We start from the raw sequence: 21,376 nt of genomic DNA on the forward strand, positions 1-21,376 counted from the left end.
TGGAGGCAGAGAACCTAACGCTGATTCACACTAACTTTCTAGAACTAGAAAGGAAAACCGCAACTTTCCACACCCAAGTAGCAAAAAAATACAGAGGCTACCCTCTTTGCAAGTACCCTCCCCCCTTTTCTGCATGGCAGATGGAAAACTGAAAGTATTTCTGGCTCCTTTCTGCAACCAGACATTGGCATAGGAGTGTAACTTTGTAACTTCACTGCAGCCTCTGATTGGTTGCTTTACACAACCAGACACTTGCATAGGGTGTAACCTTTGTAACTTCACTTCAGCCTGATTGCAGGCCACTAATTCATTTACATAGGGTACACCAAGTAATCAATGGGAAATTAGAGGGTAAACCCCGGAAAATTCTGTGTCGGGGGTTCTTGCACCCCTATGGAAGGTACTTTTGTTTTCAATAACTCTCTGCTTCTGTAGCTTCATTCTTTCCTTGCTTCGTGTGTTCTGTCCAATTCTTTGTTCAAAATGCCAAGAACCTGGACACTCTCCACCAGTAACAGAGAGACTAGGCTTGCACAGACCTCCATTTACTTTTGTTGTCATTTCTTCAAGCGGATTCAATACTAAGTGGAGTAAGTAGATGCTCAGTTTATTGTTAAGTCTTTATTTACAGTACAAGTCTCCAAAAGTTCAAGGCAGTTATCTTTTAAATAACATGTCAATCATATAAAATAGCTAGAACCAAAGTAGAGAAATATATACAATATAATACATTAAGTACTTTCAATATAGTTGCATTTTTCATATTACATTAAAAGAGGCTATGATTTACAATGTCATTTCTCTAGTTTAAAATTCAACCTGTCAAAAGACATAATGTACATTTTTTTTACAAAACTGACACAGCAGTATTAATAAAACTGCTAATGATTGTAATTTTTATTTTTTCTATAATACACTGCACCTGTGTTACAAAAAAAAAAAGGCATTGCACTAGATGGTTGGAATACTGCATAAGTCAGTATCGTAACACTTGAGGAATAATGAATGGCCTGACCCGTTATACAATCAGGCTCACTTACAACAGCTTTCACTCTTCAAGCTCAGCAAACTTCTACAGGTAATTACTTTCCTTAGCAGTTTTACACAAGCTCACTGCAAATGGGTGAAATGCCATGAAGCTGATGACCACAAAGTCATCACAAAAGCTGATGTCAATATAACTCTACTGTTTACAAGGCCTATTAAAAGCCAAAGCTAGAAAACCACTCACTGCTAAATCATGGAAAAAATCAGTTTGCAGGAAATTTTGAGTATCTATAAAGTATTCAATAGATTACAAAAGAGCTTGCAACAGCTTGTTCCCATTATTTTTCTTAGGTCAGAATTAGAAAAAAGTAAATCCTTCCTATTTTTTAATAAGTTTTGATGGCATCAAAAAGCTTCATATTCATAAATAAGATTTTTATACAAAGCAACATGTTACTGACATAGTTTTCTCTTGCTACTATCAATTATTCTTGGGACTCACACTGTATTTTAAGGAAAGAAGTATTAAGATTTCTTACTCATTCCTAACTTTTCAGAATTAATATACTCTAGGCCTTGAAGGAAAGGAAAACAGTCACTTAATACTTAACACTGAGTAGCACAATATTTGAAATATCTCTTATCTATGATAGTGGCCTAAACAAGAGCAGCAAAGGACCAGACATACAGTTCTACCACTCAATAGAAAGTTAAATTTTATATTTCTCCTTCATTAATACTGTCCAATTTTAAAAGGAGAGATTACCCTTGCAAGGCAGCAACTATTGCTTCAGAATGTGTTATATTGAAAATTTCTGTCACAAAGTTACCTACTAAGCAGCAAGGCAGCAGTACTTTAAAAAATAGTTTTTTCAAGTCATGGGCACGGAAAACAAAATCAACAGGACACATTATTGTCAGAAGCCATTCCCATGGAGAATTCCTGCTATGCACATAGAACTGAAACTAAAAACAAAGAAACAAACTGATTGCAGCTAGGGGATGACACCTTGTACTTCAAGTGTTCTTGACTAGAGGAGTACAGGAAATGGACAGGATAAATAACCCTATGTATCCTCACAGAAACAATGAACAGAGACACAAGAGTGTTGGTATTTTAAATCGGATACAAAATCCATTGTTCCAGACACCAAAGAAGTTAATAATGTCCCACATTTTTTTTTAACCTCTGTACAGTTCCTTTAATAGTCTTTGATTTCAAAACTAAAATCATTAGAGTGTTTTGTGTATCTTAAAAGGCACATACACATTTTTAAAAGGGGTCAAGTGGAACTTAGCATCACATTAGTCATAAGTCCTTGGTCAACTTGCTTCCAGTTCAAAACAAACCACATTTTTAATAAGCACCAAATACTGAACTACTGCCTTCATTCTCTAAAGCAAACTTTTCATAATGTTCCTACTTAAAATATTCATCATACTGTATAACTAAACTTGTCCAGATGTCTTATTACGTGAAGGTTAATGTGCTATTATTATAGGCAGTCTGAAAACAGTGAAATCCTTACAACTTTATAAATCCCTAACTTATCCTTGTTAGAAAAAAGAAGTTAAGTGGAAATATTCTGGGGTTGCAGTATTTCCTCAAAGATAGTTTACAACTTCTGATCACTTCTTAAAATAAACAAAAATGCTATTAAACAAGACATTCCTTACTAAGAATAACTTTCTTTGTTTTGTTTTGCTTTTTGAGATGGAGTCTCTCTCTGTCACCCAGGCTGGAGTGCAGTGGCACGACCTTAGCTCACTGCAGCCTCCACCTCTCAGGTTCAAACAATTCTCCTGCCTCAGCCTCCCCAGTAGCAGGGAGTGTGCCACTATGCCTAGCTAACTTTTTGTATTTTTAGTAGAAAGACGGGGTTTCGCCATGTTGGCCAGGCTGGTCTCAAACTCCTGACCTCAGGTGATCTGCTGGCCTCGGCCTCCCAAAGTGCTGGGATTACAAGCATGAGCCACCACACCCGGCCTAATTAACATTTCTCAGCAGTCAGAACTAGCCAATATATAGAAAGTTAGAAAATGGGGATGTCCATAATGGAAATTTTTTGAATTTATAGATGCCACTTAAATTGCTGGTTATATTGAAAAGACACTTTACCTCTGTAAAAAAAAAAAAAAAAACAAGTGTTTCCTTCTCACTCAATTTCTTAGATTGGGCCTAATTTATTTTTTATATTTTAAAAATCCTTCATTAATAATTATTCCATTAAGGTTTAGTGACCACAGACTCATTTACTAATCATTTACTATGATACCCTGAAAATAGAGAAAAAACCCTGGAATATGAGCATATGCAAGTAAGTGCAGTTTAATATATCAATTGCACAAAAGTTTTAAACAAGCTTTAAAATTATCTCCAAAAAAGACTTAAAAGTTAAAAAAGCTGTAGCCTCCTGTCATCCACAGAGAAGACAGAATTTTAAAAATATCAAACATACTCGAAAATAGGCAAGATGGGAAGACAAAGAACATGACAGGATTCCCAGTTTAAGTCAAATTCCTCGATAAAACAATAAATGCCCACATGTTTAACTGGCCATTAATGGAATAAATCAGAATTTCTGTAAAAGTTTCAGAAATTCTGATAATAAGTAACATTAAATTATGACAGAAAAACATAAAACAAATTCAGCAGCTCTACAAATGCCTTCTGAGTAATGTGTCAAATGTGATGCCAGGAGAGTCAATTTATGAGACATTGTTTTCTTCTTAAAACAATTAAGTTAGCAAATTCAACCCATTTTTCACCCTATCTACTCATCTCCAACTTTAGCCCTTTGAAACATGTCTGTATTTTAGCTTAAGTAAGAAAATTTTCATGCCACTTCCCAACCTACAGACAGCTAATCCACAGGAATCAAAAACCAAAGTGCAAATTCATGGATTTTTTCCATTCCTTTACGGACAGTCTAAAGAGCCACAGAACTGAAAAGTTTGCATACAGTAGTGAACATGATGAAGAAATAAAACATGTAGCTTATTTTTGGTCCTTTGTTCCTGTCCCCTTTTCCTTCACAGTCCATTTCAAAATATGTACTTGATTTCAGCAATTCAGACCCAAGCCTGTCCAGTGGTCTGGTACCATCAGGAAATACTTGTCCATTGCCTCACAAAACCTAGTCCTGTACAACTCCGGAGACACCACTGTTGGCATTTTACCTAAGATTATGAAAGAGAAAAGGAGAAAAGCTGTTATATAATTGACTGGACAACTGAAGTCAACCAACCATGTTCTTTCATATAAACTGCCATAAAGATACACATGCCAGAGCAGTCTAAGTGAGCAGGCAGGGTTATCTGCTGTGCCACATGCCATGGGACAAGGTCCTGCCTGGTAGGAGTTTCTATTTAAAAAGACTAGCTCTTGCCTAGAGATGAGAGATACCTAAAAGCACAAATGAGGCAAACTTAGAGAACTTGGAAGTCTCAACTGTTAATTAAAGACAATCTCTTATTCAGAACATCTGGCTTTTTAAAAAAATCTTTTTGAGAACCTCTGACATTTAAACACAAATTTACACCCAATATTTCCTGACCTATACAATTCTCATTATTGTTTGGTCATTTTAGAAATGACAATGAAATCAGAGATAACCACTTATTTTTTACAACTAAAAAAAGAATCAGTATCCACTTTTAAAATTTTAACTGATAAGAAATACATGAGAACAATTTAAACAAAACAAAAATTCTGCTCACCTTGTCCTCCTAAAATTCCTGTTGATTTCACAACCATCTCAAGCTTTTTGTCCCATGTAAACGTTCGAATATAATCTAGGGGTAGAAGGAGTAAAATTAGCAATAAAGCTATGTTAATAAATAATCAAATGACAACAGCAATGACTATTACTACTATTTCTAGGATAGTTAACTTTTATTGAGTGCTAACAATACGCTAAGTGCTGTTCTCAGGGCTTTCTCCACATTAATTTGTTTAATCCTCACAACAATCACAAAGGGACTCATTTATAAGTGACTTCTTGAATTCACATATTTTTGGTAAAGATAATGAAAATGAGGAAACTAAGAAGACACTAGAATAAAAAACTGTTATTTTTGAAATTACAAATGCAAGTTTATGAAAATATTCAATAAGCTATTATTAGACCAGGTTCAATAGAATCTTATTCATGTACTATAAGTAGGGTACACACTGACTTACCTATAATTCCAACTACTAGCTCATTGCTAGTATCATCTCGCCCAACCAGCAAAGAATAATCTATAATAAGGTGGCTAGAAAGGAAATGGGAGTCACTATGGATGGAGGTTCTCAGCACAGCTTTGGAATGAGAACGAATGTACAGAGGGTTGTCTCGAACCATCTTTAGGAGATTTTCATCTAGCAGGACCACATCACAACTCTCTTTTCCAGTGTCAGTTTTTACATTCCGATTCCTAAGAGAGCCCTTCAAATCAAAAACCTAGCAGAAAGAAAATTCTATGTCATTTATGTGTAGGTTGCCACAAACAATTAATGTAATTAAATTAAAAAGGCAGAAAGACTTCTTGTAGTCACTACCATTACATACACTCCTAAATTTTATTGAAAAATTGAATTGTAATTTTTAAGTTTTTAAATGCATGGTGATATAATTGTGCAGTACATAAAATACACAGTAATATAATCCTATCATATAAAATTAACACCTAGATACTCAATTACTGAAACATTTCTGAATATACTGGCCAATTTAATTAACTTTAAGATATATTAACAAGTATCTCCAGAAATATATCATTGGATCACAAGGCAGTGTTAAAAAAAGAAAAAGAGAGAGAGAGAGAGAGAGAGAAAGATGCAAATAGTCTTAAGAAACAAAGTTTTAATATCAAACTCTGGACAATTACTTACGTCAATGTAGAAGAGCATAATATAGGAATATTTGGGTGGTAGCAAAAGCAGTGCACTCAAAAGACAAAGGACGTGAGTACCAGAACCAGTACAACCTGTAGTATATTCTGCAGACCAATGCTGGTCAGTTGCTTCTGGCTCACTATGACATTAGGGAACTAGTGCCAGAATATAAATCAATTACATTATTAAACATGTGGTTTAGTTCAGCTGACATTTTTCTCATAGAAGATGTTCTCAATGAAGAAACCAGTGCACTGAATTACATTCTAGCACAAGTTCCTTATCTCATTATAGTCTGGAAACAGTTCAAGGACTAGCACTTTGAAGAGCACTGTTTTAGAATCTAGACTAACCTGAGTCTAGGAATAACTGAGTGATTTTGATGAAGCACTTAATTTCTCTGGGCCTCAGCTTCTTAATCTTTAAAGATCTACCTTCTTATTCTACCAATTCTGTGATTCCAGAATATTGGATACGCTGAATTTTAAGACCACTCCACAAGAAAATTCCTCTTTATTCTTTCTCCAAGGCTGAGCAAGTCAAAAGTTAAATATGGCCTAGTAATCAACGTTAAATACTTACTATAAAATAAGATGTTACCCTCTGATTCATTATATTTAAGAACCAAAAGTACAGAAGTTTCCAGTAGCTAAATGCTTCACATAATCCAATACCCTTACCTGTGCCATCTTTCTCCCATAGAAAAGGTTTTCCATGACAAGGAGATCTAACTTCTTCTCAGTGTTGTTCTGAGAGTTCTTATAACCAATTCTGTAAACTCCAAGAATTTTGGCCAATGCTGTAGGCCTCTAATCAAGAGAAAGTCAAAGTAAACTCTTATCAAAAAGGATTATTTATAATTTAATACCAATATAAGGATTATCCATGTAATATATGAACATAATTTTCTATTAATATGACCAACCAAAGGACCTTGAAAAAAACTCAAATCCTTGAATCTCAGAAGTGAGTATAACAGCAATGCCAGTAAAAATATCAGACCCTTAACATTCTCCCAAGGAATAATCCAGTTGATCAAAAACTTTACTATGACATGTAATTTCCCCCAAGACCATGCAATAAACCATGATAACTTAAAAAAAAAAAAACCCAAAACTATGTAACTCTTTCATGATTCTAAGGTGGCAGCTGGGTTGGGGTATGGGGCACTGGTGGCTGCTCATTGACAAGTGGGCAAACCTGGGCCATTGGCTGCCTCTCTTTCTAGCTAAAGGAAGCATCCCCTCATTTCTCAATACACATTTCAAATTTCAGTCCCAGCAAAATTACCAACTACTGAATGTGCACCTAATTTCATCCAGTCTTAATGTCTTAAGTGATTTTTTTTATATAAACTAATTAAAGGTAACTTGCTCAAGATCACTCGGTTCCTCACTAACAAAGGCAGGAAATAGGAGAGGTGTCGGCAGAATGATAAAAGAAAAAAAGAACAAAGGCAGAAAATACATAGTTTAAGATCTCTGAATCCTGTAATACCTCAACAACATAACAGAGATCCATTTGTGTCCTGCATATATCTTACCATAGAGAAAACTGCCATTAGGACTGTTACAGTATGGATATTTGCCCCCCACCAAATCTCATGTTGAAACGTTATCCAAAATGTTGCAGGTGGGGCCTGGTGAGAGGTATTTGGGTCATGGGGGCAGAATCCTCATGAATGGCTTGGTGCCCTCCTTGCAGTAATAAGTTCTTGCTCTGAGTTCATGCAAGATCTGGTTAGTTAAAAGAATGCGGCACTTTCCCCCACCCCCAACCCCACTCTCTTGCTCTATCTCTTGCCATGTGAGATGCCAGCTCCCCTTGCCTTCCACCATGACTGTAAGCTTCCTGAGGCCCACCACAAACAAACACTGCTAGCACCTTTGTATACAGCCTACAGAACCATAAGCCAAATAAATTTATTTTCTTTACCAATTACCCAGCCTCATGTATTTCTTTATAGCAACATAAGAACAGACTATCAGAAAGAATGTGAAAAAAGCAACCAAACTCTGATTATATAACATGGTTTTAGATTTCTACCTTTTGTTGAACAGCATTTGTAATATAATTGAAGTAATGTGGTGCAAAGTCGAGGAAAGACTGGACTTCCAGACGAGGCATTTGCTTCAAAATAAATCTATCATCTAAAAGGCAGAAATTTTATGTATTTATTCAATCACAACATATACTGCAATCTATCATACATCATTCCAAAGATCCTACCTGATCAGGTTGCTTTATGATTTTAAGGGATATCTTCTAATATCACAGTGAAAATTTTGATCAGAACACAATTCTCAATTAACTGAAGGGCTGGAAGGGATCCCATGGATTCATATAGTCAAAGACCCTCTACTTTTGTCAGTAACATATTTAAGTTCAGTTCTAGAAGATCTACTTTTTAAGACTACCAAATAAAACTTTATAAATGCCTCTGTTAAATCTAGTAGGTCATAGTTATGAAAGTTCTTATTAAGCAATATCCTTCCTGCTGCATTTTCTGAGGGAAAGAGATGGAGACTATTGAAATGATGAGAAAGGCTCACCTTCAGTTGCATAGAAGGCAGCTCCTGATTTGCCTCCCCGGGCCTGCCAGGGCGATGAGTGGGAGAGGGAACGAATGAAATCTTCCTCACTGCTGCCCAGAATGACTTCACGCATCTTATGAAACTCTCCCGCATAGTAGAGCCGACAGTAAAACTTGGCATTAGCATCAGAAAATTCTATAAACAGAGGTTTTTTTAAAAAGCTTTATGACTCAGAAAATATTTTTCCTCCCCCGGCTCCCTCACCTCCTGCCCCGGCCAAATGCAACCATTTAAGTTTTTCCGTGATGGCAATTTTTACGTTAGATCTAAATCCCTATTTATCATAATTTTGTTAAAGTGATCTTCAGGGGAACTTAAAGAACATCCTATGACCATCTTTACATATTTTCAAAAAAAAAAGAGAAAAAAGAAAAATCACACAAAAAATATGAGTCAGTTCTAATTTTACACTGATTACCTACCATATTAACATCACTGTACATTTATATCCATTCTTAATAACCATCTTAAAATGTACTGTACATATTATTCTGGGTAATACATATCTGGTACCCATATACACAATTCTAAATGCAACTGTCAAAGCTCTGTGGCTCTATTTACATAAGTAAATGTTTACATATTAGAAATGAAAGCATAATTTATAAATTATATTGCTGATTAAATTTCTTTGTAAATTAAGTAATGCATATTTTATAAAGTATAGATTAAATATACCTCATGTCAGCATACAGACTTAATATTCATTTCAAGAACTGGGATATTTATCTAGTATAAAGCAAGAATTCTCAAATAACAGAGTTGACTCAACTGTAGTCCCTCTCCCCAAACTAATGATATATTATCTCATACTTACGAAGTTCCACATGGGGATTTATGAGTTGTTTCTTTTGTGTATCTCCTCCATCTACTTCATCTAAAAGGTTTAACATCATTAGTAAAGCCACAGTTTTGAGTAAATATCAGTTCATTTTGTCTTTTCCTTTTTCCTTGATGCAACAAAAAAACTTAGCAAATTAAAAGTAAAAATATCCTACTCAAGTCACTATCAAGCAAGCATTAGATATACAGTTAAACTGTCTAAATGATTACAATAAAAATGTATGGGTTTTTTGCAATTTCAGTTTGTAAATTAGAAAAATTGAGAATTTAGGTTGAATACTTTTTCTTACAACTGAATGATTCCTACAATGGCAATACAGTAACTCAGTTCTTAGACCAAGTCACTATCAAGCAAGCATTAGAAATACAATTAAACTGTCTAAATGAAACCATAGCTTCTTTACTATATTTTTCCCCATGTGTGTAGAATGTTTCCTCAACAGTTTGCACTGCTTTATCATGTACTAAGATATATAAAATGTGAATTATTTTTTAAAACATAAAATTGTATCATATACATACATGATATCATATAATTTTAACATATAACATACATAATCATATAACATAAAATTAACATAAAATTAAATGAGAAAGGCTCACCTTCAGTTGCACAGAAGGCAACAACTAGTATGTTAATATATAATTTTATTAATATACTTGAGAAATGTAACTCTGTTTATAAATATATAAACGTTTTTAAACATAAAATATACTAGAGTGTAAGTCAGAACTTTTTTTTTTATATGTGACTGATTTGCCTTGCAAGCTTCCTACTTTCTGTGTAATTATTAGAGATTTGGAATACATCTTAGTATCTAGAACAAATCGTCCCATAAGTTTCACATTTTAAAATAATTTTTTGAAGTATCAAAGCCTTCCAAGGATTACATTTTAAACAGCTACAACCCAATAGCAAGCTGCCTATAGAATACTAAACAGATGTTTTAATTACTAGTTAAAATTTATTATAGCAGTTTTTTGTTTTTGAGACAGAGTCTTGATGTCACCCAGGCTGGAGTACAACGGTGCAATCTCGGCTCACTGCAACCTACGCCTTCCGGGTTCATGAGATTCTCGTGCCTCAGCCTCCCAAGTAGTGGGATTACAGGCATGCACTACCATGCCCAGCTAATTTTTATATTTTTAGTAGAGACTGGGTTTTGCTAAGTTGGCCCTGCTCATCTCAAATTCCTGGTCTCAAGGGATGCTCCAGCCTCAGCCTCCCAAAATGCTGGAATTATCATACTGGGCCCAGCAGTTGCTATTTTTAAAAACTACTAACTCATGGACTAACCCAGAGGTCACCAAACTATTTCTGTACAGAGACAGAGTAAATACTTCACTCAGTTCTAACTACTCAACTTGCCAATATAAAGTGAAAGCAACCAGATGATAAGTAAATGAATGGGTGTGCCTATTTCCCAATAAATGTTTATTTACAAAAACAGGCCAGCATAGTCTGCCTATTCCTGATCTAAACCCATACGCAAACACAATGAGGTAGACACACACACACACACACACACACACACACACACACACACACACACATTTTTTTTGGTAGAGACAGAGGTCTCGCTTTATTGCCCAGGCTGGTCTCAAACTACTGGCTTCAAGTGATCCTGCTGTCTCAGCCTCCCAAAGTGATGAGATTACAGACATGGGCCATCTCACCCTGCATTAGACATAATTTTTAAATGTCAAAATGAAGGGTACATGAACAGCTGCAACTTTACAGGGACTTGAAAAGAAAGAAAACATTTGAGGGAGTAGTGGAATGAAAACATTTGAGCATATACTATGAGTTACATAAGGAGACAGATGTATTACATCTGCAATGTCACATAAACTTTGGAAGACATTGTTCTTTCTACTTTACACAGTATGGAAATTAAAGATTTCTGCTTCTACTGCACAGTACATGGTGGCAGTGAAATCTGAAACTAGTTGGACTCTCCCAGAGCCATGCTTTTTCCAGTCTAACACACTGACGAGTGAGAACAGAGGGAATGCCCCGGTTTCAGCACTAAGAATTATCTATTTAAGGCTGTAAGAAATATATGCAACTAAAATAAATAAATCAAAGCCTCGAATAAGCACATTTATTCTTTAACACACCTTGAGGCTCAACGCCTTGATTCTCCGTCCCCTCCTTGCCCGTCTGCCCAACCTGGTAGTAAGCACTATCTGCTCCACGTAAGGTCTCTCTCTTCTGGGAAGAGAGATCGGGGCTTTTCCCTGCTGTCCCTCTGAAGAAGGACAACATTCCAGAAGCCTTTTTGGCTAAAAATAAGAAGTAACATATTAATTTTAAGTATAGGTCACTGCAAGGGGAAAATAAAAATTTTCAACTCATTTCTTTATTAGCAGTAACCACCATATGAAGCTAATTAATCTGACTAATGCAGATGCTTTAGTTTGCACATTGTTCCACATGTTACTTATTGTTCCACGTTATTTATTGATCCACATGTCGTTTTTGCGTAATCAAGCACCCCTTTTAACAAAAACCCTTATTAAGAAAAACACAGATGGAGGGTTAATACTCAGCTAGATGAATATAAAAATATGGGAAATTTTCTAGAAAGCTTTTCAAAAATATCTTTCAAAGGCAGTCACAGCTTAAGCAACAAGATTAAATTAGGGCTGACTTCTTACAGTATTGCAATATAGTTAACTAAATGAACACAAAACAATTTCACAAGCTAAAATAGTTAAAGGTAACATCTTTGTGTCATTTGTGTTCCTACAGTTTCACACAGGAAAATATAAGATTTCCCTTTTAGCATCTTTCAAAAAATAAAAAAGGCCATTGAACAGCCAGGAATTTACTAAAGCTTGCTCTATACTTTGACTCCTAGTTTTGGGCTTCATTCATCATACTTATTAATATGATTCTAATTCTTGCAAATACATCATTTACAAAATTGACAGAAAATGTCAATCATAAATGTGCTTACTTAGAGTAACAGACACTAGTATTGCCTCCTTAATATCCACTTCTACCTGGTTCCCCACTAACAGAACACAAACTTGTGGGAAGAAGGGAGCAGGGCAAGGTATGTAACTATGTGTATAGCACCAGGAAAGGATTATGATTTGTATAAGCCAACCAGGACAATGCTCCTCCCTACTTTCTCTGCCTCTTTCACAGTCAGGAGTGGCCATGAGCTTCAGTTCTGACCAATGAGACTAACGGAGAAGCCTCTGCTTTCCTAATGAAAGAGAACAGCTAATATCCTTCTTTCTGCCTCAAACGCAAACAAAAATGGAACACTTTTAACCATGAGGAAAACTTAACGGAATCATAGAGAAACTATTCTCCTAATGTTATAACAATGCTGAGCAGCTAAACAAAATGGCAACAACTGTCAACCTCCAAGTCTGGTTATTTTAGAAAAATAAGCGGTCACTTGTTTAAATCCTTACAGCTGAATTTTGTGTTACTTGCAGCTGAATGTGTTACTGACAGCGTCAGGGAGACACAAATTCAAATCCCAGCTCCATCACTGTCTAATCTTGAGCAAGTTACTAAATCTAAATTTTAATTTATTTTCTGAAAAATAAGGATGTCTAATTATTATTATGTGGCTATTATGGGGATAAAAGGAGGTAATGCATGAAAATTTATTTTCATAATTACAGTAATACTGTAAAACTGAAAAGGAAAAAATGTAACTTGCTGTTTTCTATCTTAGGTTATATATTTTACAGTGAAAGCTCTTCTAGGAAGCAGATCCTCCTTTTTGCATAGACCAAACAGCTTCTAAAAGTTTCAAATTCAATACCTTGAACTTATATTTGAGATAAGAATCAAGGAAGAAAAACAAAACACCTATAAAGAGGACATACAAAAATATCTTAATTTATATTTCAGAGATCAGAAGTAGCAAATCATTGCCAGATGGTACATGTTTTTATGTATTTTCTTTTTCAAAACATAATTATAAGTAAATCTAATTATAAATATTCCTCCATGTGTAATCTTACTTGGCTGTGGTTCTGCTTCTGCTGTACGGTTTGTCTGTCCTCCACTCATTTCAGGTAATCTAATAGGGCTGCTACTCTTTGGTCTGCTGTCTAAAGTACTAAAATGAAAAAAAGCAAAGAAAAAAATAGTTTTATACAAGGCAAACAGAAAATAGTAAGTACACTAATTACATTCTACACTAATTTACTTCCTACATAACTCCACCAACAATATCAAAAGTCTGATTCATAATTTACATAAAACACAGGCTAGAACCTAGAAGAAAAAGTCTGAAATATCTACTGGACTTAAAGTGAAATGCTATAACTATAACAATGTATGGAGGAATAAATTATAATATGTTCTCCAAGTCCATTAACACTATATCAGCACCCATAAGTCAAAAATTACAGAAAACATCAATTCCTTTCTCTCACACTAGTCTCCATAATGATAGTTCAGATAAAATTTTATCATGTTAGTAGAGTTGGAAACTCTATTTCAGTAAGAATCATAATAATGAGCATGTGACAATTTCTGTCTATAAGTCTAAAATACGAAACATGCAAAAAGAACTGGTTTGGATTTGGTTTTTTAAGTATTAGGACCTTTACTTACAAACAATTCACAGATACTTTGAATTGCAAAGTCAAGCAGTAGCTTACCAATTTTACAAGTTATTACTTTTTAAATAAAAACACTTTTTCAAAAATGTCATTAAATCTGCAATATACATTTAACTGCTATCATCACAATTACCATAAAACTGGATCCTAAGGGACTGTTTAAGTTCTTTTGTTAAATTTGAACTTTGTTGTCTCAATCATTGGCTGAAATATGAGTGCCATTATCTGAATCCTAGAAATTTTTATACTGATAAAATGTATAATAAAACTGAAGTTCAAGCATATAGAAAATGATGACATAACTAAATTAAAATAGATTCTACTCAATCATGAATCACCTATTTGTTGGAAGCCCTTCTTCGGCACTGTTCCACAGAGTCGCTTTAGATAATTCCTCTAAGGCATTTCGGTATTCTTTACAACTGAGGGTAGAAATAGGTTGAAAAACATTAAACATTAACGTCTTCTTTAAAAGTAAATCAAATCAAATGCTTTAGAGTAAGTTTTGCATTATAGAAGCACAATCATTATAAGTTTCCATAACTAAATAATTTTGGTTAACAAACCAAGCAATCAAGTAGAAGATTCATGAAAAAGGTCAATGTCTTCATAGATGGTAATACAAAACATGACCCAAAGACTCACCAACCAGTATCAACATGCTCAACAAAGATTTTAAAAGCCTACTAACATTTAGATCAAATAACTTCAGGGGTTGAACAAGTAACTTAAATTTGAAGCCTCAGTGTTTAGTACAACAGAGAAAAAAGAACTCGAGAGTGCTTTTCTACTTAAAGCACTAAACTTTAAGTAAAAAAAGTTTGTTCTATTAACCAAAAAGAAAAAAAACAACCTGACTCTTAGACTAGCAGTCTGGGAGCCCTGCTTTAGATAAATGCCATGCAGTAAGAGAGGCATGTTAGGATGTATTATTTTTCTAAGACATTGAAAAAAGATTATCTCAACTAGAATCCTTACTTCCTAATAGTACAAAAAATATTTTTGATTTGGCTGACTTTCCTACCTTGCTTATCTATTAATATATTATGACTAATAAAGTGAGAAGCTTATACTATGTTCACAAAGGCCAAAGGCAAAGGTTAAAAATGTATCATATGGAATCTCATAAAGGAAAAAAAAAATCCCTCATTATCTGCACGGTAAACTATAAACTCCATAAAGGGAGAGGCATGAAAATCTATCTTATTTACTCCTGTACATCTAACACCTAGTATATCACATTTTGCAAACATTCAAATATTTGTTGAATAAACTGACTTCTTGTAACCACTATCTAAAAAGGAAAATTAAAAACTATTAATGCCTTCCAGTGGGAAAAAATTGCTTTAAATATCTTAGATTCTACTTAAACTAAGTTCAGCTACCACCAAGATATTCTTAAGATTTAAAAGCTTTGCCCTTTTAGACATACTGTATAAATATTTTTAAAGTGGATATATTTTTAAGATACATGGTAACTGTATAAACTAAAAAGTCAGAAATGTCTATGGAATAAGACATAAGAACAGCACTGCAGTAGGCCCTCCTCATCCATAGTTTCACTTTCCATGGTTTCAATTACCCACAGTCAACTGCAGTCCAAAAACATTAAGATATTTAGAAAGAGAGACAGCACATTCACATAACTTTTATTATAGTATATTATTATAACTCTTCTATTTTATCATTGTTGTTGTTCATCTCTAATTGTGGCTAGGCTAATTTATAAATTAAACTTTATCACAGGTATGTATGTACAGGAAAAAACATAATATTTATAGCGTTCAGTACTATCTGTGGGTTCAGGCATCCTCAAGGGTTCTTAGAACACATACTCCATGGATAAGAGGTGACTGCTGTATTCTAAGTAGAAAAATTTTACCTCGTATGTGGGGTATTAAAAAATAAGTGAATAGTACAAAAAGGATATTCAGATGGTACAAGGCAGGATGTTCCAAGTACTATGTCAATAAGTAAACTAAGGGAAGGGATAAAGGGGAATACATATTTTAACAGAATGGGTAGAGGATTCCAGGCTCAGTAAATAACTTACCTAGTCAATTTAGTTATTAGGAATGTACTTAGGAATCATTCTATACTCCATTATTTGGGCACAGAGAAGATTTTTACGTACAAAAAGAACAAGCTATCATGACTAAAGAACATATATTTTTGCTTATATTGAATCATTTTGCTTTACCCCATGTGAAAGATCCCAAAAATAAGGGATTAACAGAGATATCAACATAAGTCAAAGTCCCATGAATAATACCTGAGAGCGAAAGCAATGATGGAGCTGGGTTCCTTCTCGCAGACTGCAATAGGCACTCGTTCATGTTCATACATTAAGTAGTGTTTATCTGGATCACTATTCAAATTTTTAAAATACATAAGTTAACTAAGTACTGTAGAGTTAAGAATATAACTAAGAAAGCCAAAATGTATGCAGATCTGATAACTTGAATCATTAGGTAAGAAAAAAATATCGAGAAAGTTTTTGAAGGCAATTAGAAAATTATCAGAATTAATTAGGTTTCAAATCAGAGGGTTCTGCAATAGTCACGCCAAACAAACCTTTCCATCCTGCCAAGACTCTGGCCATACTAACCTCAAAAAGAATTTACAATGAACAGCAGAAGTCTAAGACATTTCATTCCACTGTAAGCTAGAGAGAAAAGTCTTCTAGAAATTGTGGAGAAGACATACTACTAGTTCAACAATAAACAATGCAACACAGCCAGTCTACTATTATCATACAAAAAGCCCACTATAGCTCCATTTCAACTTAAATTTTACTCCCCTGACTCCGACCCTAACTCACCTAGGAATTGTTAGGCACAGTATTCATTTTATTTAAATGCTGTTTACTGAACACCAAACATGCCAAGGATACAATATGAAGAAAAACTATTTTTAAGGATCTTGTATACAATGATGAAAAAGAAAACAAAAAACTAGGCATCATCGAGTTTATAGTGTAGTGGGGGTAAAGAAATAGACAATCCTATAAATAAATATATCTGTGATAAGTGCTATGAGGGAATTGCTATAGAATGAATGTTTATCCAGCCTTCACAAAATTCACATGTTGAAATCCTAACTCCCAAATGTTATGGTATAAGGAGGTGGGGCCTCTGGGAGGTAATTTAGGTCATGAGAGTGGAGTACTCATGAATGGGATTAGTGCCCTTATAAAGACAACTGAACACAGCTCTCTCAGCCTCCTTCCATCACATGAGAATACAAAGAGACAACAGCAACCTACAACCCAAAAGAGGACCCTCGCCAGAATCCAACCATGCTGGCACCCTCATCTCAGACTTCTAGCCTCCAAGACTATGAGAAATAAATTTCTGTTGTCTATAAGTGACTCAGTCTATGGTAATTCATCATACAGGAATCATAAGAACATATAACAGAAACCTACTCTGACTGGAGCAGGAGGTAAGAAGGAGGGTCTAGTAAATTCTTCTTGAGAAAGAACAAGACTGAATAACTTAAAAAGATGTGTTTCACAAAAAGCAGTTTAGAAAGAAGAGAAAGAATTAAAAAGAAAAAAAACATATTTAAAAAAATTACAAAGGGTCAGGCCCAGTGGCTCAGTATTTTGGGAGACTGAGGTGGGCAGATCACCTGACGTCAGGAGTTCGAGAGCATCATGGCCAACACAGTGAAACCCCATCTCTACTAAAAATACGAAAATTAGCCAGGTGTGGTGGCGCACACCTGCACCCGTCTACTCAGGAGGCTGAGGCAGGAGAATCTCATGAACCTGGGAGGCAGAAGTTGCAATGAGCCAAGATCGCACCACTGCACTCCAGCCTGGGTAACAGAGTGCAACTCTATCTCCAAAAATAATAAAAATTTTTTAAAATGTGAGAACATAAACAAAGACCATAATGGAAGAGGTATCCCAGCCCAATTGAGAAACTGAAATATTCAGGTCTAAAGTAGAGAAAAAAGGAATCTTTTATATTTTACTATCATGAAACATATCACATACTGTACTGTGAGTCCTAACCATATCTTCCCAAAGATTATGAGTTCCTAAGAGCAGTGACTGTTCCTTAAAAACCTTGTTCTACATCATAGGGCACTAAAACAGGCACTAAATAAAAGTTTGAATACTGACTGAATAAATACATAAGTCAGTTAAGAAAAAGCAGAAATCCTTATTAACAAAAATGTCCACCTTTTGGATACACTTGTTCCATAACAAGGGCACCATTTGACAGCCACATGAGTCAACCAGTGGAAGAAAAATAAACTTTCACAGCCAGCCTATATTCTTCCCAAATTTGAGTGGGCCCCATACAAAAAAGATCACATAAATAACTTGTACAAGTCACTCTAATTCATCTTCAGTGCTAGAACAATGCCATGTCCCAGTAAATTATTAGACGAGCAATACCAACTTCATATACAACCAGCAGTATGTTTTTATAATTATTAAATCAGTAAATGTAGCCATATATCTTTGAAAAAAGATATACAAACAAGTGTTTCCAGAACGAGTAATTCAAGTCTTTATAAATAACACTGGTTAGTGCTTTCTTCATCCACTCATCTACTATATTATAATGATTATATATTCTACAAATTACATTATATCAAACGACATCTCTTTAACTATGATAAAATAAAATTTAGAATTGAGAAATCATGTATCAGATAAACGTATTGACCTATGTAGAGAGCAAGTCTAGAGAGTTTTTTTTAATTAAGAAAAAATAACACCCCCTATCAAGAGCCACTGGTTTTAATACTTACAAAGGAAATGGAATAGGATTATAGCTATTTCCTGGAAGCAAATTTGCAAAGATGGCTTTCATGGTTGACTTTTCCTTCACTTGGCTGTCTGTGGATCCCAGCAAATGCCCATCAAACACATCTAAAATGAAAAATAATCTACTTATACATTAATATTCAGGGAGAATAAAAAGTATAAACTGCTGACTTTGGTTCTTTTCCCTTCTGGAATATGGACATATGTATACTATACCAATAATAGTTTAAAATTTCCGATCAAGGGAAAAGACCCCTATGGGATAAAACAGGAAACAACAGTGAAACATACATGGCACTGACTCCAAGGGAAGCTTTTTTTTTCAAATGTCTCTGAAGCACTATGGCTATTACACCTGAGTTAAATAGCAATTTTTAAGTTAATTTCAAAGTTTATACTACAATTAAGTAGTTACCACCTAAACAGAAAGCAAGGCATGAATCTGTTATTGTGAAGCAAATATCTGTCCTTAGAGAAATGGCTGTAATTCTCTTATTTTCTTACAAAGCAGTAGCCATGTGCTGTATGAAACTTAAGAAAGGAACATCCCCAGAAGGTAAATGAAGCTAAGTGACATTTTGATACTAAGATATTTACATGTCAAGCAATGTAACTAAATGAAATAATAATATGATAATAAGCTACATCTAAAAAATACTTTCAGTAAGTGTAAACAAAAATTCTAAGGGATAAGAGCATTATGTCAAAGAATCAGCAGTTTCTCCTTTTTGGTGACACATGTAAATCAATGATACATCTTTCAGTCTTAGATTCAATGAAGTATAGTAAAAGTGACTTAACCTCTACCTTCGGAACTGCTGGCTGTATCTAGCTCAGGGGGCCCTCCCACTGACTGCTCAGACATCACTTCAGGTGGTGTAGGCAACTGGAGATGAGTAGAACTGGTGGAGCTCTGGCTGGACAAAGTTGTTAAGAAGCGATCCTCTAAAGAAAAACGCAATCTTAAATGAGTCATTTACATACATTAAGTCCATGTCTAATATTTTTTAAATATTCATTCCTATTCCTACCTTCTAAAACACGGAATTTTCACTTTTTAAAAATCATCTAGGTCGTGTAGCTCATGTCACAGAAATGGACACAAAAATCCAAAAAGGTAATATATGACTTGACTACAATCAAATCCTGGTAGCACTACTGCAACTGTCAACCAAGACTGACTCCTATCCAATACTCTATCCATTATACCACAATATATATTAGTTTTGGAGTTTAATAGAGAATGAAATTAGGACACTGTGAGAAAGAATGCACATTTACTCTGGGAGAGAAAAAATAATTATAATAGAAAAATGCCAAGAATTATAAGTTGAGCTCCTGGTTCTACAGTCAATGTAAATTTCCCCACAAAGTTTCTATGATGACACCAACTTATTCAATGAAAATACTGTGAAAGACATCTTAAGTCTAGACAATATTTTAGTGACATCAAAAATGTAAATCAAACTTTATAAGATTTTTGCAATGAAACCTGGGAACTGACTTTGTAATAAGCAAAACAGAAATTCAATTTACTTTTTGTTTTTCCTTCCCCAATAGCAGCCTTCTTTATATTTCATGTATTTCTACAACCTGACTTATCTTATTACAATAAACTGTATGATAATCTTAATCTGATAGGATTACAAATGCTCTAAAGGAAGGAAAAAAGTCTATGAACAACAGCAACAGAGAAACTGCTCAAACAGTTTAAAACAACATATACACTAAGAAATTCCTTTAAATACAATGGCAAGTGATCACCAGACTCAAGGACCAAACCTTTTTCTCCATTCTGAAGTCCTGGAGAAATATTCCGTGGAGATGCATCCATAGCACTTATCTGTAGAGAAGTAAATACGTCATTGTTATGGAAAACATGAAAATCACATTCAAAAAAAAAAATTTTAATCCAGTGAATCTTAAACTTTTTCCTCTAAGGACCCATTTACACCCTTAAAAATTACTAAAATACCCCTTAATATTTTTAAATAGCTTTTGTTTACCTTAGAAATTTTTACCTTATTAGAAATTAAAACTAAAAGTTTTTAAATGTGCATTAACTCATTTATAAATAAACCCATTAATATAAGTAATATTTAAACATGTAACATACCAATTTTCTAAAATTTAAAAAAAAAATGGTGAAAGAGTGACACTGTTTTACATTTGACAAAATGTAGACACTGACAAAAACATCTTTAATGTAAATGTCTAGCTAAATAGAAAATAGCTAGATTTGTATTTGACTTCTGCATGTAATCTGTTGTGATATACTGTTATGATTGAAGTATACAAAGAAAATCTAGCTTTATATATGCAGTTGAAAAATAAAATGGGCCGGGCATGATGGCTCACACCTGTAATCCAAGCACTTTGGGAGGCTGAGGTGGGTGGATCACCTGAGGTCAGGAGTTAGAGACCAGCCTGGCCAACATGGCAAAACCTCATCACTACTAAAACTACAAAAAATTAGCTGGGCATGGTGGTGCACACCTGTAATCCCAGCTACTCAGGAGGCTGAGGCAGAAGAATCGCTTGAACCCGGGAGGCAAAGGTTGCAGTAAGCCGAGATCACGCCACTGCACTCCAGCCTGCTTGATGGAGTGAGACTTCATCTCAAAAAAAAAAAAACAAAAAAAAAAAAAAAAAAAAAGCTTTTGCAGAGTCCCGGAAAGGGTCTTGGAC

The 21,376-nt window shown here is 34.6% G+C and overlaps 1 protein-coding gene across 15 annotated transcripts in view; it reads right to left on the bottom strand.

The window, feature by feature from the left end:
• Nucleotides 1-601: 601 nt before the first annotated feature.
• The window catches only part of PIKFYVE (phosphoinositide kinase, FYVE-type zinc finger containing), a 222,236-nt gene continuing 201,461 nt past the window's right edge, over nucleotides 602-21,376 (bottom strand). For 14 of the 15 annotated variants that reach the window (XM_064373096.1, XM_064373093.1, XM_012446220.3 and 11 more), the window contains 14 exons: nucleotides 20,471-20,531; nucleotides 19,496-19,633; nucleotides 18,673-18,793; nucleotides 16,175-16,270; nucleotides 14,241-14,324; nucleotides 13,297-13,394; nucleotides 11,425-11,589; nucleotides 9,278-9,337; nucleotides 8,419-8,595; nucleotides 7,913-8,016; nucleotides 6,547-6,675; nucleotides 5,171-5,432; nucleotides 4,708-4,782; nucleotides 602-4,167 (listed from right to left, as the gene is read on the bottom strand). In XM_064373096.1, coding sequence (XP_064229166.1) covers nucleotides 4,052-4,167; nucleotides 4,708-4,782; nucleotides 5,171-5,432; nucleotides 6,547-6,675; nucleotides 7,913-8,016; nucleotides 8,419-8,595; nucleotides 9,278-9,337; nucleotides 11,425-11,589; nucleotides 13,297-13,394; nucleotides 14,241-14,324; nucleotides 16,175-16,270; nucleotides 18,673-18,793; nucleotides 19,496-19,633; nucleotides 20,471-20,531 — 1,686 coding nt within the window. In that variant the 3' untranslated portion in view covers nucleotides 602-4,051. The remainder of the gene's footprint in view (nucleotides 4,168-4,707; nucleotides 4,783-5,170; nucleotides 5,433-6,546; nucleotides 6,676-7,912; nucleotides 8,017-8,418; nucleotides 8,596-9,277; nucleotides 9,338-11,424; nucleotides 11,590-13,296; nucleotides 13,395-14,240; nucleotides 14,325-16,174; nucleotides 16,271-18,672; nucleotides 18,794-19,495; nucleotides 19,634-20,470; nucleotides 20,532-21,376) is intronic. The other variant, XM_012446211.3, reaches the window with a different exon arrangement.

The sequence above is a fragment of the Aotus nancymaae genome, unplaced genomic scaffold (assembly GCF_030222135.1).
Source record: "Aotus nancymaae isolate 86718 unplaced genomic scaffold, 86718_ANA_hifiasm-v0.15.2.pri h1tg000008l, whole genome shotgun sequence".
In the NCBI taxonomy this organism is placed as follows: domain Eukaryota; kingdom Metazoa; phylum Chordata; class Mammalia; order Primates; family Aotidae; genus Aotus; species Aotus nancymaae.